We start from the raw sequence: 17,291 nt of genomic DNA, 5'->3' as shown, positions 1-17,291 counted from the left end.
GATGAAGCTTGATGTTACTCTAGTTTCATGCTGCTTTTCATGTATAAAGCACAGAATATGGCCTGAAACTCAACAAATGGTCTGTGAAAGATGCTTTACGCTTCAGAAAATGTTTATTGTTAATTTACATTTAGATTACATTTCTGCATTTGGGAGACACTTTTACAGTAAGCTAATACATTTTCAGCAATTATCTCAGATATCTTTCATACTTTCATTAACCTTTGCTGTGTTTTGAGGATACAGTTTCATTTTTGTAGGGCGACATGCTTGCACAAACAAAGAGTCGTTTCTTCTAAAGCCTATAAATCAAGTCAGGCCAGACCAAACATGGAAAATAACTTTGCTTGGTTGGTTTGTCAACAGTTTATTCAAATTACATTTGAAAACATTTCAGTTTCACTAGATTACAACCACTAACAGTTACTGCACACATCATTCTGTAATATTCAGCGTTTATTGATGACATGTTCTCTCAGCTTGGTACAGTTAAATGCTTTAAAATGTATAAAAATATACCTTGCATGATACAAAATCCACTAATAGTTCACAATTAATGCACATTTATTATTCTATGAAGAATCTTTGCCAAAACGTAACTCCAAAAAGCCAAATATTAAATTCACACAGTACAAAGACATCGGAACATTTAAGTATACAAGTTGAGTCATAATAAATAAAGTGAAATGACATAGGGAATAAGTATTGAACATATGAAGAGAACAAGGTTCAAAATGGCATAGAAAGCCAGGAGATCACCTGAAATCTGTCAGTATTGAGAGAGAAACCCTGCCCCCTATCAGTACTAATTGATATCAGCTGCTTTAGTCCTAATTGATGGCCAATAAAGGCTTCTCATTACCCAGGAGGCACACTTAATAATGGGTAAAAACAAAGAACTCTCTCAAGATCTTCATAATCTTATCGTTGAAAAGCATTTTGATTGGAATGATTATAGGCGCATTTCCAGAATGCTGAATGATCCTGTGAGTACTGTGGGAGCCATTTTTCGGAAATGGAAAGAGCATCACTTCACTATAAACCGGCCACGATCAGGTGCTCCACGTAAGATCCCTGTCTGAGGAGTCCAAAGAATAATCAAGAGAGTTCCTCCAAGAGCAGAAGAACCACTCGGGCAGAACTTCAGGAAGACCTTGGATCAGCAGGTATTGTTGTTTCAAAGAAAACTTTAAGCAATGCACTGAACCGCCATGGCAACTAAGCACGCTCACCACGCAAGACTCCATTGCTGAACAAAAAGCATGTTGAGGCTCAGTTAAATTTTGCGAAAGCGCATTTGTAGAAGCCTGTGGATTATTGGGAGACTATAGTATGGTCAGATGAAAGCAAAATTTAACTTTTTGGCAGTCACCATGTTTGCAGAAGACATGGCACTGCCCACCACCCCAAGAACACAATACCAACAGTTAAGTTTTGGGGTGGAAGCATCATGGTTCGGAGCTGCTTTTCAGCTGGCAAACTTCATATTATTGAAGGCAGGATGAATGGAGAAATGTACCGGGACATTCTGGATAAAATCTGCTGCCATCTACCAGAAAGCTGGAAATGAAAAGAGGGTGGACATTTCAGCAAGACAATGATCCCAAACACAAAGCCAAGGAAAAAATGAAGTGGTTTCAAAGAAAGAATATCAAGTTGCTTGAATGGCCCAGTCAATCACCTAACCTAAATCCCATAGAAAATCTATAGAGAGAACTGAAGATCAAAGTTCATAAAAGAGGCCCAAGGAACCTTCAAGATATAAAGACCATTGTGTGGAAGAATGGGCCAGAATCACTCCTGAGCAATGCAGACGAGCAAAAGTCTCTCCAAACAAGAGGCGTTTAGAAGCTGTAATCACCAACAAAGGCTTTTCTACAAAGTATTTATTATGACTCAACTTGTATACTTAAATGTTCTGATTTATTTGTGTGAATTCAATATTTGGTTTGATGGCTTCATCTGGTGGACATTTTGTGTCAATAGCCCACTTAGAAATCCCCTTACTGATGCTGATGTGTCAAATACTAATTTTCCCTGCTGTATATACTGTAACTAGTGTCTCATTTTCCTTGTGTAAATTACACAAGATGCTTGAGCATACATTATATTTCAGTACCATTTTTTCTGGCCAAATAGAAATTCCAGTAAATTTTAAATGAACTTAAGAAAGCATTACAAACAACAGAAAATAAAATGAGTTATGACAATAATGTGTAAAGAAAACAACGAAAGAAATGTAACATATGTCATACATTCCCACACAGGCTTAATGCCACAAAAATAAACTGGTTATACAGTACAACCTAAGGTGTAACCTTGGGAATTTTCAGTGTGTATTTCAAAAGTCTAATGGACGGATCATCATGGTGGTGGCACGTAAAGAATAGCTGGGACCTCTGAAGTAATGCCACTTGATGCCATTAAGTTTCCCTGAATTTTGCCCAGTGGTGTAGTACATCCCATTGAGGTTAGATGGACCACAGGCATCAAACCACCAGCCTATAGAAAGACAGAGAGAGAGATAAGATGTAATTTTTGTGTCATCTTTAGGTCATATGTCTCTTTTTTGATAAACCTGCTTGCGAGTACCAGGCAAGACAAATTGTGCTTTCCTTTTAGTGTCTTTGGGTGTGTATCTCACAAAAACAGCAGATGTCTGGTGGATGTCGGCCATTGTTCCCAATGTTAACAGGATTTTTACAGCTCTAAGTTTTGTGCCAACTTTGCCCTGCATCACATTCTGTCAGGTTGCTTACCGCCTGTGAGCAGGACTGCACACTTGCACATGCAGTTGTCATTATCCACGTCTTTTGTACTAAAATCAGCCCCATTTATCACCAAACTGCTCTGCCTGCCAGCAGTCCCACTGTAGCTTTTCAGGAACAACCTGACAGAGAAAGATGGAGTGAATGTGACAAAAAGTTAAGGGTTAATCACATACAGTAATATTGTGCTACACTCTAAAAAAACAAACGGTGCTATATAGCACCAAAACTATTGATTTGAATCGTAACCAGAGAAGAACCGTTTTTAGTGCCATATAGCACCGGTGAAGCACCGGTGAAGCACCTGTGTAGAACCATATAGGGGCCATATAGCACCACTATAGCACCACATTTGGTTCTACATAGCACTATATGGTTCTACACAGGTGCTTCACCGGTGCTTCACCGGTGCTATATGGCACTAAAAACGGTTCTTCTATGATTACAAGCAAAGAACCACTTTTGGTGTTATATAGCACCGTTTGTTTTTGTGCATTTTAAATGTGCTACAGTAGAAGGACAAGGTGAGAGGGTGTGTAGTGACACTGCACTGAATTTTTACTCATGCTTTACTGAATACTGAATTATTTAATGAAATTGTAAACATAAAACATACACTGTAAAAAGATATTTCATCTGATACATCCACACCGTATATAAAAATATAAAAAAAACACGCAGACAAAATGTGTTTTGGGACACCTGTTTCATACCATTGTGTGTCTACATGCAAGAACGCAGCCTGTGAGAACGGTTCATAGAGAGACAAAGAGACATTTCACAGTTTTTCAAAACTTCGGAGAGGACAGAAAAATGTCTGGCACGCTCTAAAAAAAGACACTGACTGAGACTACACAGTGTACATTAATTCCATACTTTATCTTGGGAATTTTAGCTGTATGGTTTCCCGCAACAGGTGTTTGTTCACTTAAAGAATGTCATGGGGTGCACATTACAGTAAAGATTAACAGAGAAAACAAACAAACAGAACAAATATGTTGATGTGTTGATAAGTGACAGCAATAAAGTCAGCTTGAATGCCTGAGTGTTTGTTTTAATGTACGTGAATAAATAATGTCATTAGAGGGTATGAAGATGTTAATTATCTTATTACACACTATTTGGTTTGGTATGAGAGGCAGCTTATAGAGTCTCAGTCATGTCTTACCCTGATCACGTAGCACAAAAAACTAAACGTTTTAAAGATTTTACAAGAAGTACTGCATTCAGCAACAGATAAGCATAGCCGACATTTCACTGTCTAGGTTAACTATAGATTCGATATAGTCTGTTTACGAATATTCTATAGATTAAACAAAATAGAATTTTTACCAAAATAACTTTTGAAATGTGTAATATTGCATCATGTAAGTAAAGTCAACATTGATTACAATGTGTGTTTTTTATTAATTCATTTTATTTCAGTTATTTTTTGGTTATCGTCTATTAGACATTTATTACATTTTCATAGACAAATGTTGCCTTGTTTAAGCCTACACATGTGTACTGTGTTTGGATGGCTACTGTATTAGATGTCTTTTAAATGCAAACTTTTTTGCTACGGCACCATCTGGCCTATTGAATGTTTTGTCAGTCAGAAAGCTCTATTTATTTCCTTCGAGTTTGTTATGATTTGAATTTTGTTTGTCATAGTTGATTTACCCAGCTCACGGTTACCTGTAGTTTTGTTTCTCGCTGCCCAGGTTAAACTTGTCATACTGTGAGAAAACCATCTTGCCCTCCCAGTCCACCAGCTCGACTCTAAGAGCGTACTGCTTCTGACTGGTTAACTTATAAACAAATTCGTTTCCCAGCCAGTGTTCTCCGGACAGACTCCCAAAGCCCTGAAATACACATTCACAAACACACACATTTGTTTTAAATAACAATACTTTATATGCATTTATCGTGTAATCAAATATTTTAGTTGTTCATATGAAAAACCCTCTAAGTGAATCTGACATTTTTTTTGTAAATTATAATTTTTTATCAGGCTCTTATATTTAGGTTTGGAAATTTACTTTAATGCCAATGAAATGCATTCTTTTTCACAAATGTCACTTTAGTCATTTCATTGGTAAACTGAAAAAACTCTCTAAACCTGGGGTGTGCATTCTTGGTACTGGAGGGGCCTCTTTCCTGCAAAGTTCAGCTTCAAGTCTAATCAAACACCTGAAATATCTAATCAAAGGCTGCAGGATAACTTGGAAATGACATTCAGGTGTGTTTAACAGGATTGGAGCTAAACTTTGCAGGATAGTGGCCCTTCTGGACCAGGAATGCCAACCCCTGCTCCAAGTGCATGCAAGCTTTTTTGGCAAAAACCTCTACTAAGAAACTAAACCACACATTAGTATTCTTGGTTGTATTCATGTCTAAGTTCTTAAAAGAGACCCAAGTTTTAATGTGAATGATCCGCAGTCATTTCGTACACTGTTGTTCAACCAATTTTTCTTTTGTGAAAAAATCAACGTGGTGTTTGATGCTGTCATCAAAGTGGTATTTCTGAATGGCCTGAGACCGGAATTAAGCGAATTTGAAGCAAAAGTATTTGATGAACATCCAGTATAATACATGCCGAGAGCATTCGGTCAATATCATCACATTTTTGACAGATGCGTGTCGATTTATTACTTAGCTTTATAATTTAGGGAATATTAATTTGGTATAATCAGCCAAAAATCTCAGTAACATGGGAGACTTTGTAATAGGATTTGTTTTGCAACAGCTGCACTTTGTCATGGAGATATTGTCAATGAATAGTGAGAATCGGCCTGTGCATAAAAAAGGAAAATCATGTCCTCTTTATGAGCCAGACTGAGATGGCATCTATGTGATTCTTTCTTTGTGCCAGGACAATCTTCAACTCTGTAGTAACTTCTGGGAACTATGCCAGACCTCGATCAGCACTGCTAAATCTGCCTATCATCTCTCTGCCCACCCATTAGGACACAGATCGAAGTACCATTTTATACTCTTTCCAGGTTCTGTGGAAGTCCAGCGTTCCATCTTTTCGGAGTTGGATAACGGTCCAGCCCCCACCAGCACTCTCCATGTTGCAATAGACCTGGAAGCGGCAAAAAAGACACGGGCATCTGACATTCACACTTCCAAAATCTGATTCTATCACTATAAATTAAAAATGTGCATAACAAGCTTAGTACAAAAATATGGTATATGCAATTTTGGGAATAATGGAAAATGTCTTATTTTGTGAGTATTTAACTGAACCAAACTATGATCCAACAATGCACCATTTTGCACTGACCAGGTCAAGTGTACAGTAATAATGGGTATCCAACTAACAGTAACTTTTCTAATTTACGAGCCCTGGCAGAGTACAGAATCAACCAGCTGTTATCCAGAGAGTTCAGCCAGGAGTTTTTCCAACTCTTTCTTTTCCTGTGCCAGTCAACCCGATACTGAGTGGTAAAACACTTTGGCATAAAGATCTATTGTACTGTAAGCTGAGTGCTCAAAAGTATAAAAGAAACAAATACATAGTCAACAAACAAACAGTCGCTTTCACAATCTCAGTCTTTCTCTGTAAAATATGAAAAAGTTCTGTACTGATATACTGTATGTGTGAACAAAGAAGATTAATGGTTTGAGCAACTGTCAGGTCAGGATAAAAGACATCTGATGTCAAACAGTTTCAGCCAATCACAAGTGCACTCTGTTTAGCAGTTTGCTTTTGACAAGAAAGTGAAATAATATAAAGAAATATAAGAATAAAATAAAGAAAAAAAAATTGTATTAGAATTTAAATTGCCAATGTGTGCATGCTTGCAATAGTTACTACAGAAAGGTGCTGTGTTCATACAGTTAGCAGTAGTTAAAGAGTAACTAAACCCTAAACCAACTTTTTTTAGTTAATGATCTTTAAGAATGGGGTTTTATTCGTGCTGTTCATTGATTTTAGTAACTTTTTTGACATTTGGATATAAAGTGTTTCAATACTACAATATATGGTGTAAAAACGTCTGAGTGCTGCCCTCTTCAGGTTGAACGGTGGCTACTGCAGTTGAATTTTCCCATTGGATGTTGGGTCCAAAAAATGACTCGTGACGTAAGCAGGTTCAAGCTCACCACACACTTGGTACGAGCTTAGTTCTTCCCCTAAATCTCCGTTGGGATCTTCCCACTTTTCTTGCATTTTTCAAATATTGCCAGTGGGCGGAGTCAGGCTCTGACCAGGGGTTTAGTTACTCTTTAAAGGGATAGTTCACAAAAAAAAAATTTGTAAAAACAAATGAAGATATTTAAAAAAAAATTGTATCAGTTTTGGAACACCATTGGCTTCCATACTATTGAAGTCAGAGTAAAGGATGAAAGAATTTTCAGTTTGGGGTGAACTATCCCTTCAATTCAGCATAAAAATTATTTTCAAAATTTTACTGAAATGTATTTGGTTTTATTCCAGCCCATCCTCACCCCATGGCGTCAATATTTGAAGCCACTTGACCATGCGTCAATATGTTACGCGGAGGGTATACCCTTCGCGTCATTTTTTGACGAACTGGGGACTTCAATACTATTGAGTCCGTTGCATTCTCTTTCCTATTTTCGTACCATTTTCTTACCATTTTCGCGTCGGTTTAGGGTTAGATTTACATAATGACATCCCTACCCAAACCTATCCCTAACCCCAATGTCAGGCGACAACTGTTTAATTTCGCGTACCTAATAGTATTGAAGTCCTCAGTTCGTCAAAAAATGACGCGAAGGGTATACCCTCCGCGTAACATATTGACGCATGGTCAAGTGGCGTCAAATATTGACGCCATGGGATGAGGATGTGTTGTTTTATTCGCAAAATTTTTATTGCAACTATTAAAGGTAGGGTTTCACATTTTGAAAAATGCTAACGGTAGCTGCCTAGCAATGAAATCATGATCCCACCCTCAAGTCAAATCACCATCCAAAGTCACGCCTCTTACAAAACACATAAACACGCACAGATCAGATGGTCATGTCTCATGTCTCATTCACCAGTGAGAAAACTTTGCAGTACAAAGTGAATAACATTTCCAAAATAACCAACAGAAACAACTGGTTTACATCAGAAATAGTTAAAGCACACTTTCGGTTGTGTAGACGTAGTAATATTGTTACGCTAATCCATAAACGAACACAAATTTAATAAGCAACACAATGTTTCATCAAAGTAGAACATCTGAATCCATCTCAATACAAACATATCGCGTACCTACCTTACCAAAATAAACAGTGCAACGACCCTTTCAGACCCTTTGCCTCCTGCAGCTGTTTCATCTCGTGGTAAAGCAGTAAAGTTACCGATGTTAATTTGGGTTTTTGTTCGTTGCTGATCCAGGCAGTTTTTGCTGTTGTTGTTATAAAAGATATCTTTCGTTTTGTGGCTCCTGTGCAGGTTGTCAATTCAGCAGAAAAGTTTGCCATTCTCGCTGTTTACAGACAGGAGGTGAGCACACGTGAACACGCCAATGATGTATGGTGTCAGCGTGGACTCGCTGCGCGGTGGGCATTCAAACTACGCTTACGTATGAGGGACAAAAAAGGAAACGTCCGTTCGGACCGAAATCTATGATTTGTTGAACATTTTTTGGTCCTACGCCTTTCACAGATGACATACATTTCTACAAATACATTTAAACAACTTAACACAGTGATTGCTATCAGGATGTGAGGAGACTTTTAACCAGCATAACTAAAAATGTTTCAGGATCAAATCTGTTACCCTACCTTTAAAGGTTTAGTACAGTATGTGATGCTTTGCAGATTAAAATAAACTCAGCAATAAAAATATGTATATTTGGTTCTCCTTTATAGTCATCGCTCATGTCACAGAGAAATATTCATGTTAAATTAAGAAAATACAGCAAACCAAACTTTATAAAAACAGTTTTGATGTCTTGATTTGAGTTGAAACATAAACACCCCATGCTTTATTAAAATACATGAGACATGTGTAACTGTGGGCCTGGTCACTGTACTGTTATTAGACTCACTGACCTTATGGGTGTCATGCATGTTAATGTAGATGGTGTAGATTCCACTCTCTGTAAATCCAGCCCTGAAGAGTTCGCCACAGTCTTTGTATTTTCTCTGTTCATCCGTTTCTTTGAAAACATTTAGACGCACTGCTTTCAAACAAAGAGATAAACAAAAATTAAAGATGGGGTGTGTAAATTATCTGTAACAAGAGTCACCAAGACAAAGTTTTATATTGATCACTTTCAAAAAAAACATGAACATTCCTTTAGTTTGTATTTTTGCATATTTAGGAACAGGAGAATAGGAATGAATTTATTGATTTTAATATAGTATTTAATGACCAAATACCCATTTTTAACCATGATACTTCTGTCATTATATGTTAATGTAGATCCTAAAAACTTTTACTAAAGTAAGAGTAAACGAATGTGTCTCCAAATATAAAATTAGCTTTCAGTTTCTTGCAGTATGTGGATGTTGGAGTGGTCATGGGAAGTGTATATCTGTGGCTTCTCACACACTGTTTCTAATCCAAGGAAAACTTGGCATCAAAAGAGATGATTAACAGTCCACATGATTGTGATGTACACTAGGCCGGCCAGATATGAAGTCTACATGATGTTAAGCAGTTCAACAGAAAGAAATTATTTTGATTTGATGTGACAAAATTGTCAGTGCAACCAGAGCGTATCTCTTGGCCCATAAAGTTCGGCCAAAGCTAGCCTATGAATGAACTGATATGGGCTTTTCAACAGCTGATGCTGACAGGGCAGCATCAATACATTTAATGCTTATAAATGATAATAGAAAGTGAATTGCAAATAGAAAATTAAAGTGATTGCAAATAAGACATGAACTGATACGTTTTCAACAGTGATATATACAGAAATGTATTGACTCAGTTTGAACACCTATGTTCTTGGAGCAGATTTGAAGCAGATCATTGATGGTACTGCGTAGTTGCATTTGCTCCTGATAGAGGGCGCTGTTGTTGGTGATGATCAGATTTAGATTGAGCTCAAGGTTCTGTATGGAGGAGCTCTGGGAAGCCAGGTGTCTCTGGAGCTCAGTCTGCTCGCTTTTAACCAAGCTCAGTTCTGCGCTTTGATGCATCTCCATGTCACGCATGCGCTGCTGTAGGGTGCTAGTCACAGAATAAGAAAACAAGAAACCTTATAAACCTGGTCAGTTGCCGACGCATTACCCAAAAGGTGGACATTTTTCTTTATTTCAGTATTGTGTCAGTGTGTAATACTTTACTCTGTCGTGTCCTGGAGTTGATGAATCTCATTGGTTTGCCGGTGAAGTTTGTTCTCAAGTTTGCCAGAGGACAAGGAGCTTTCCAATGATTGGATCTCAAGTCTAGATGTCTGATTTAAAACCTGTTTTACATAATAAATCTTCCATCATATGCAATTATTTAAAAGGTTAGATATTATTAGCTAAATTGCTAGTCAATATTGGAATGCATTGGGTGTTCATGGATGTGCGGTCACACCTGTGTCTCCATTTCTGTTAGTGTCCTCATGTATTGGGTTGACTGGGAAAGCAATCTGGTGCCAAGATCCAGCATGGCTATCATATCACTATGTACAGCGCTATTCCACAGGTGCATTGTGTTGTCTGTCAGGCTGTCCTTTACATAGACCTCAATCTACATGCAAACACGTACAGTACAGTACAGTACAGTACAGGCAGAAAGAGAAGAGAGAGAGAGAGAGAGAGAGAGAGAGAGAGAGAGAGAGAGAGAGAGAGTCAAGAAAACATTCAGTTTACATTCTCAAGAGGTCTTCATTCACAGTGGTCTTCATATTTAATGTCACACACAGTATGTCTGAATACTTGGAGCTGTACTTTTGGGGCAACTAGCTACAGTACTTACACCCTGCAGGAGACCACATTCATCACATTATCCTGTCAATGTTCTCATGTCAAACTGTGGGAACCAAACCGAGAAAAACAATAAGGGATCTCCAGCGTAATACCGCAAACGCCCAGAGTGTCATTATTAAAATCGTCTTGTGAAATGCTTTTTAATTTGAGGCCCAGAATCCAAATCTATTATAATTCATTTCTGAGAGGGCATGGGGATAAAAAGAGTGAACAAAGGTTTTTTATCTATAAACACTAGTTAAAATAACAAAACAGCCAAGAGAGAAAAATACATTTATAATCCCAGAAGGCGATAAAATAAAGATTTTTGTGTTACCACTGGCAACCTCAATTTCATGCATAAATGCTAAACTGTAGTTTACTGACAAGCCAGACAATTTCGCATTCATTATTATGGACGTATAATGAATGCAATATTGTCCAGCTTGTCAGTAGCTTATGGGCAGTGTTGGGTAGGTTATTAAAAAAAAAGTAATTAATTACTAGTTACTAATTACATCTTCAATCATGTAATTAAATTACCGTACAGATTACTCTCTCCAAAAAAGCATTTAATTACTAATTACTTTTTAAATGATAAATTATTCTTTTCACACTTTTTAAGGTCCAATTCTCACTTTTTTGGGGGGTCCAGCCAGTTTAACTATTAACTACTTTTGCCTGAATTTACTACTTTAGTACGGCTTATTAATACTTCATAAAGTAGTTGAAAAGCTTGAGTATTAGTAGGAATTGGGTAGGGTTAAGGATGTAGACTAAGGTTTTGCAGAGTCAGGCATTAATATGAGCTTTTCAAATATTAAAGAGCACCTATTTCATTGTTAAAAAACAACATTATTGTGTGTATTTGGTATAATAAAATGTGTTCGCATGGTTTATGGTTTAAAAACACATTATCTTCCACATACCGTACATATGTGTAGCTCCAGATTTCACTCTCTTCCTGAAACGCATGGATTTAAAAAGCTCTGTGTCCTTGATTGGCCAGCTAATCTGTACGTTGTGATTGGCCTGAATACCTCTGACGTCAGCCGGAAATTTAACGCTCCTTAACATGTTTGAAAGATTCAGTTGCTAACAGGAGTTAACTTACAGGCTGTGAGTCCGAAGCGGGAGGAATTATGAAAATGTCGGTCTTGTCTTCATCACCAATCCCAGGAAGTAAACTGTTGCCTACAATCTGTGTGTTTGTTGTAGTTCAAGAAAAGAGATTTACGTTGGAGCAGTGTTGTTTTCATCAACGATGACGATAACGAAATGATTTCGTTGACGCACCAATTTTTTATGATGCTAACGCGACGATGACCAGCTAAAAATGTCTCTAAGGTGACGAAAACATGACGAGACACTTTAGAGTTTTCGTTGACGAGACGAGACAGAACGAAAATGATTATAACGTTCATAATGCATGTCAATGCATGTACTTTTAGTATAATCCATCAGAGAGAAAAATAGCAAAAAAAATAGGGAAGAATAGCACCAACCTCAAGCGGCACCTGAAGGCTCATCACGCTGATATTTTTAAAATTAACTAACAAGTCACGCTGTTAACATATCATATATACATTCAATTTTACTTGACATTCGGCTTGTGACACATTTCATGGTAAGCTTAAGGTTTTACATGTATCTACTTGTCAAACCTAAGCCCATTTCCAATACTTTTTCTGGTGTATTTAAATAAGGCAAGGCACGCATTTCTCAACTTTATAAGTGAGGTCTCAGCATAACACACAGGGCCCTATCTTACACCCGGCGCAATGCAGCGCAATGCACGACGCAAGTGTCTTTTGCTAGTTTCCACCCTGCGCAATGATCATTTTAAGTTTAGCGCCACGTTGTTTAAATAGCAAATGCATTTGCGCCCATTTTTGCGCCCATGGGCGTTCTGATGTAAAAACGAGGTGTGTTCAGGGCATTGTTGGCGCGTTGCTATTTTGAGGCAACTAAAATAGACTACGCCATTGACCAACAAAAACCAATATGGCGCAATATGTTTTTTTTGTTATTTAAAGAGTGCATTAGTAATATGCGCCTTTAAATGGAACAACAACGCGGGTTTGCTTATCACATACATAAATGTGCAGCAGCACAAAAATGCTTTTAAATATGAAAGATTAAAGGATTGAATGTAAAAAATTATTATTGAGTCTCTTGGACATAAATGAGGACCAATTATGAGACGTTAAAAGGCACAAAGAGCTGCTTCACCTGCAGCCTGGTAAGTAAATAAATGCTTTGCTTTACACAAATGCACCTGTTTTTAAATGTTTTTTTTTTTTAATGCTACCTCACGGATTTATTGTATATGATGACTCTGTACCTGAGGATATGGTGAGATGAGAAACATTTTTTTTTTTTTTTTTTTTTTAAAGTTATGTTTTTGGGCCATTTTATGCCTTTATTAGATATAGTAGTGTAGGAGAGGACAGGAAAGTATAGGGTGGAGAGAGAGGGGTACGGGATCGGCAAAGGACCTCGAGCCGGGATTCGAACTCGGGTCGCCGAAAGTGCGACTGCACCATATGTCGGAGCACTTGCCCACTACACCATCGGCTCCGACGAGATGAGAAACATTTTTAAGTAATGTTTTAAAAAAAACTCATGACGCTGTCCAAGTGCTGAAACGTGCGGAGAGCCGTTTGTAAATTCTTTATCTCCTGTTTGCTACAAATAAAGTATTTTTACAGTACAAACCTTTTCTTACATACTAGTAAATATTTTTTTAATGATATTGGGATAGCCATACATTTAAAGCAATTAAATGTCTGCTTTTTTACTTCCATGACTAAAAGAAAACGGGTTTTAAAGGTTTTAATAAAAATATAACAATTTCAATACAAGTGAAAAACAACACAATTATTAACATTAATCTTAAACTGGGGATCTTCTTCCTCCGCTTAGTTTTTCAGTTTACAAAGTCCGTCATCTAAATAGGGATTAGACACAGCGCCAGCGCAACTAGCTTTTAAAGGAGATGAGAGATGAGACTCTCATTGGTTTATTGCACATTATGACCAAAATACTCCCATTACTCATTAAAAAAAGACCAAGACCGTTTCTCAATATGCGTTCTTGTCTGTACTTGTGTTCTTGTGGACTTGTGAAACGTCATCAGTCAACGTCATCAGAATTGACTTAAACTTGATTAAATCCACTATTGTATTATATATACTTGATCTCCAGTCCATATACAGTATTCAGTTCAAATATATCAGAAAAATAAGAGTAATTCCTTACTATAAGTTTTCAAGGACAATGTAATTAAATTACAGTAACTAATTACTTAGTAACTAGTTAACCCAACACTGCTTACAGGTCTGTGTAGTAAAGGCACTCCTTCTGAAAGCAGGTGATAGGGATGTACTACTAATCAAGGAACCAGCTTTGTTTACTCAATTTACTTTTTAATATAGGTGGGAGTTCAAATATTGGGACACTTGTGACATTCAAGGAATACTCAATAAGAGTAAAGAATTAAATGAATTCGCACAAAGTGAATCCTACAAATTATCATAAAAAACAATAACGAAACACCACCTCTCTACAGAACCCCAACGTCACAGGGGCAAAACAAATCGTACAACAATTGTTCGAATGTGGCCATATGAATTAATACAAATTAGCCACCTCATAAAATACGTAAGAACGCAATGAGATAGCGTTGAAAAGGCACAAAAATTCAGTCAATATCATAATATATTCAGTAAACCTCAAAAAACTTGCACAGTGACGTACAGACGCCATAAAATTGTCAACGAACCGGGCATCACACCCTTACCAAGATATATTTTTATAAAGTAGCGTTTATTTTCATGACAGTCGAGATGCGACATGTTGTCTTTCGTAGCCCTTTACTGTATCCGTAAGAATCATAGACAGTAAAAGATAAGAAATCCGTAAATCGTAGCAAGGTAGCCAATGCTTGTCTAATAGCCTACTGGTACTTGGTAGGTCCTAAAGATGGCGGCATAATGTAAAAGGTCACGTGACTGAAATCCATCTATACTGTTAAAAAAATCCATTAAAAAAAAATTCAAATTCCGGCAGTTGGGGTGGCGGAAAAATTCCGTAAAATAACAAAAACAATAAATTACAGAAATTTTCTGTGATACAAAATACAATTTTTTTTTTGTAATTTTGCATAACTAGCATCTTTCCAACACACAATCTAGCTACATTTTATAGTGATATTTGAAATCTCCAAGCAAAGCACTTATCGTAAAAGTGAACAGCATTAATAAAAGCATGTGATTAGGCTTGTACTTACATTTACAGTCTGTAATCACCAAGATAACCCAAACATAACCCTCAGAGAACTGATTCAGACACCACGCTGGCACATTCTTATCAGTACTTTATTCAGTGTTTACAGGAAGGCTGCTCACACTGAGATGCAGTCCAAGATGTATAAATACTCATTACATTGATGTGATAGCTGTATGCCCTCTTAGCCTGCGTATAACACTCAGCTAAAGTGTTGTAACAGCATGGGTTTATCAAGTGTCATGCGTCCCAGTTAGGATGTGCTAGCCGGACCAAATAGCTTCAGGCAGAGATTAAACAAGTCACGATCTGTTTTAGTGCATGCTGGGATGTCTGAGCTTAGAGACCTGAGGCTGTGAAGAAAAGGAAAGGGTCAAGACATTACAGACCCCAGATGAAAAGCATAAGTGCACTTTCAGAGATAAATGTAAGCTAGAGACACAAACGACGGCACATGAAATCGCTGTATATAAAGGTTGAAGAGCTATATAAAGTAAACTACAATTGACACATCAGAGCCTAGGATTAGTAACTAATTTCAATTGTTTTACTTTTTTTATTAAAGCTTAAAGGGAGAAGGATTGTACATTTATTTTCACAGCTTTCTTTGCTTATGTTTACCAAGGGTACCAATATTTCTGTCCACAACCGTACCTTGTAATGCACTGTAAGTTGCTTTGGAAAAAAGCGTCAAGAGCATAGATGTGAATGCATTATCAAAGGTTTTTAGAGAGCCCCCTGTCCATGTTGAAATGTCCAAAAACAAACATAAACACACCTCCATATTATGTGCCTGCCTTTATGTGGAAGAAGGGCCAAAACGTGGAAAAAGATGCATTTTCAAAATGATTAAGATGTAACGTATGCATCCTAAAGGATGACTGAAAGTTCATATCAACCTTGCTGCTGGCCGGTTTGGTTCACTGGCATTTGAAATGGGGGCAAAAAAAAATCATAAGGGCAGAGAATATTTTTCCTGCCCAGAAACAATCCCAACATTCAGGCATTTGGCACCTAAAACTCTGAAGACGCTTTTGATGAGAAAGCAGAACAGTATGACATTTTGTGTAGTAATATGTGTTAATATAGTAATGTTACAAAGACACTTTATAGTAAACATGCAAATAATGAATGCAAATTATAGTGAAAATGCAAACAACAAAAGTAATGTACATTTATTAACTTGTCATTTATTGATTAAAATTTTACATACAATGTTTCTTTAAACATTTAATTGAGTTTCTTGATCCATTCAATTACGCTTAGGTCAAGAAAAACACAAAAAATACTTGTTGACTCACCCTTTGGAGACGACGAGTATAACTATCCAAAGTAAGCTCCAGGTGTTTGATTCGCTGGTTTAAGCGCCTTTGCCTCCCGCATGCATGTTCTTTCTTAACACTGTTACCTTCATCATCATGTTCTTCTGTTGTGTCCTTCACAGGTTCTGGCAGTATGAAGATAAAGCTGCATTCTCTGGGATAAACAGAGTTCATATCTTGTAATATATCCACAGGTGAATCTTCAATGCTTGCTGTCCTCGCCAACACCGCAGTCAGGTGTAGAAGAATAGTGATCATCTTCTTCATAGCAAACCAGAAATATATTCCCAATATCTCCTTTTATAGAATAATATAGATTTATCATCTCTAAATAAATGCATTCATGGAGAATGCCTGTCCATGTGAACACACAAAGACTTATTTTTGGCTAAGACTTTAACGTGTAGACATCACTCGTCTCAATAAAAATCTGACCTGCTTTAGGTCCACAGATCATCAGTGTAGACCAGTGGTCTGGTAAAGCAGTGGTGCACCCCTCTCTCCACAGCAGACGCGTAAGTGAACTCAAGCATGTGAGTAAACAGTGAGCTTTGTGCACTGTATGTATCAGCCGTGACTGCACAGACGGATGGTCTGCATGTGTGTGTGTTTCTAAAGGGGTCTGGGGGTTGCAAGAGTAAACTGCAGGCAGTCTGTGTGACTGTACAAGAATGTGAGTGAGACCGCGTGTAACACTGTGTGTGCGTGCGTGCGTGCATGTACCTGGTTATCCTTTGTGTGTGGACCAAATATCCTCACAAATATAATAATAGCAGTAATTGTTGGTCCTTCTGAGGAAATTTTTTGATCCACATAAGGAAATAAGTGCATGAATCAAACAGAATGATGTTTTTTAAAAATTGAACAACACAATAAATGACTGGGTAACTTTTAGAAGTGCATAAGGAGATGATTACGCATTATAATAATAATTTGTTACATTTATATAAGGCTTTTATATAAAAGGGGGATTCTTTTCAAGCACCACCAATTTGCAGCATCCACCTGGATGATGCGACGGCAGCCATATTGCACCAGAATGCCCACCACACACCAGCTTATTAAA

At 37.3% G+C, this 17,291-nt stretch overlaps 1 protein-coding gene across 1 annotated transcript; it reads right to left on the bottom strand.

Annotated features, from left to right (window-relative positions):
* Positions 1 to 163: 163 nt before the first annotated feature.
* On the bottom strand, positions 164 to 16,716 carry LOC135751861 (angiopoietin-1-like). Its single transcript, XM_065270147.2, has 9 exons — positions 16,205 to 16,716; positions 10,243 to 10,398; positions 10,005 to 10,126; positions 9,656 to 9,888; positions 8,763 to 8,890; positions 5,734 to 5,835; positions 4,446 to 4,612; positions 2,760 to 2,890; positions 164 to 2,502 (listed from the first exon to the last, which is right to left on the bottom strand). The coding sequence occupies exons 1-9, from the start codon at positions 16,490 to 16,492 to the stop codon at positions 2,342 to 2,344; spliced, it is 1,488 nt and encodes a 495-aa protein (XP_065126219.1). The 5' UTR covers positions 16,493 to 16,716; the 3' UTR covers positions 164 to 2,341.
* Positions 16,717 to 17,291: the final 575 nt, after the last annotated feature.

Source organism: Paramisgurnus dabryanus, chromosome 13 (assembly GCF_030506205.2).
Source record: "Paramisgurnus dabryanus chromosome 13, PD_genome_1.1, whole genome shotgun sequence".
NCBI classification, from domain to species: domain Eukaryota; kingdom Metazoa; phylum Chordata; class Actinopteri; order Cypriniformes; family Cobitidae; genus Paramisgurnus; species Paramisgurnus dabryanus.
The sequence above is the reverse complement of the archived record's forward strand: the minus strand, read 5'-3'. Positions and strand labels throughout refer to the sequence as shown.

What these genes read in the sequence shown, in the direction of transcription:
- LOC135751861 (XM_065270147.2), bottom strand. Translation starts at nt 16,492, where the DNA reads ATGAAGAAGATGATCACTATTCTTCTACACCTGACTGCGGTGTTGGCG. An exon ending in AGCGAGAAACAAAACTACAG is followed by an intron (nt 2,891 to 4,445) that starts GTAACCGTGAGC and finishes TTTCTCTGTCAG; the next exon opens with GTTGTTCCTGAAAAGCTACA. An exon ending in TGCAGTCCTGCTCACAGGCG is followed by an intron (nt 2,503 to 2,759) that starts GTAAGCAACCTG and finishes GTCTTTCTATAG; the next exon opens with GCTGGTGGTTTGATGCCTGT.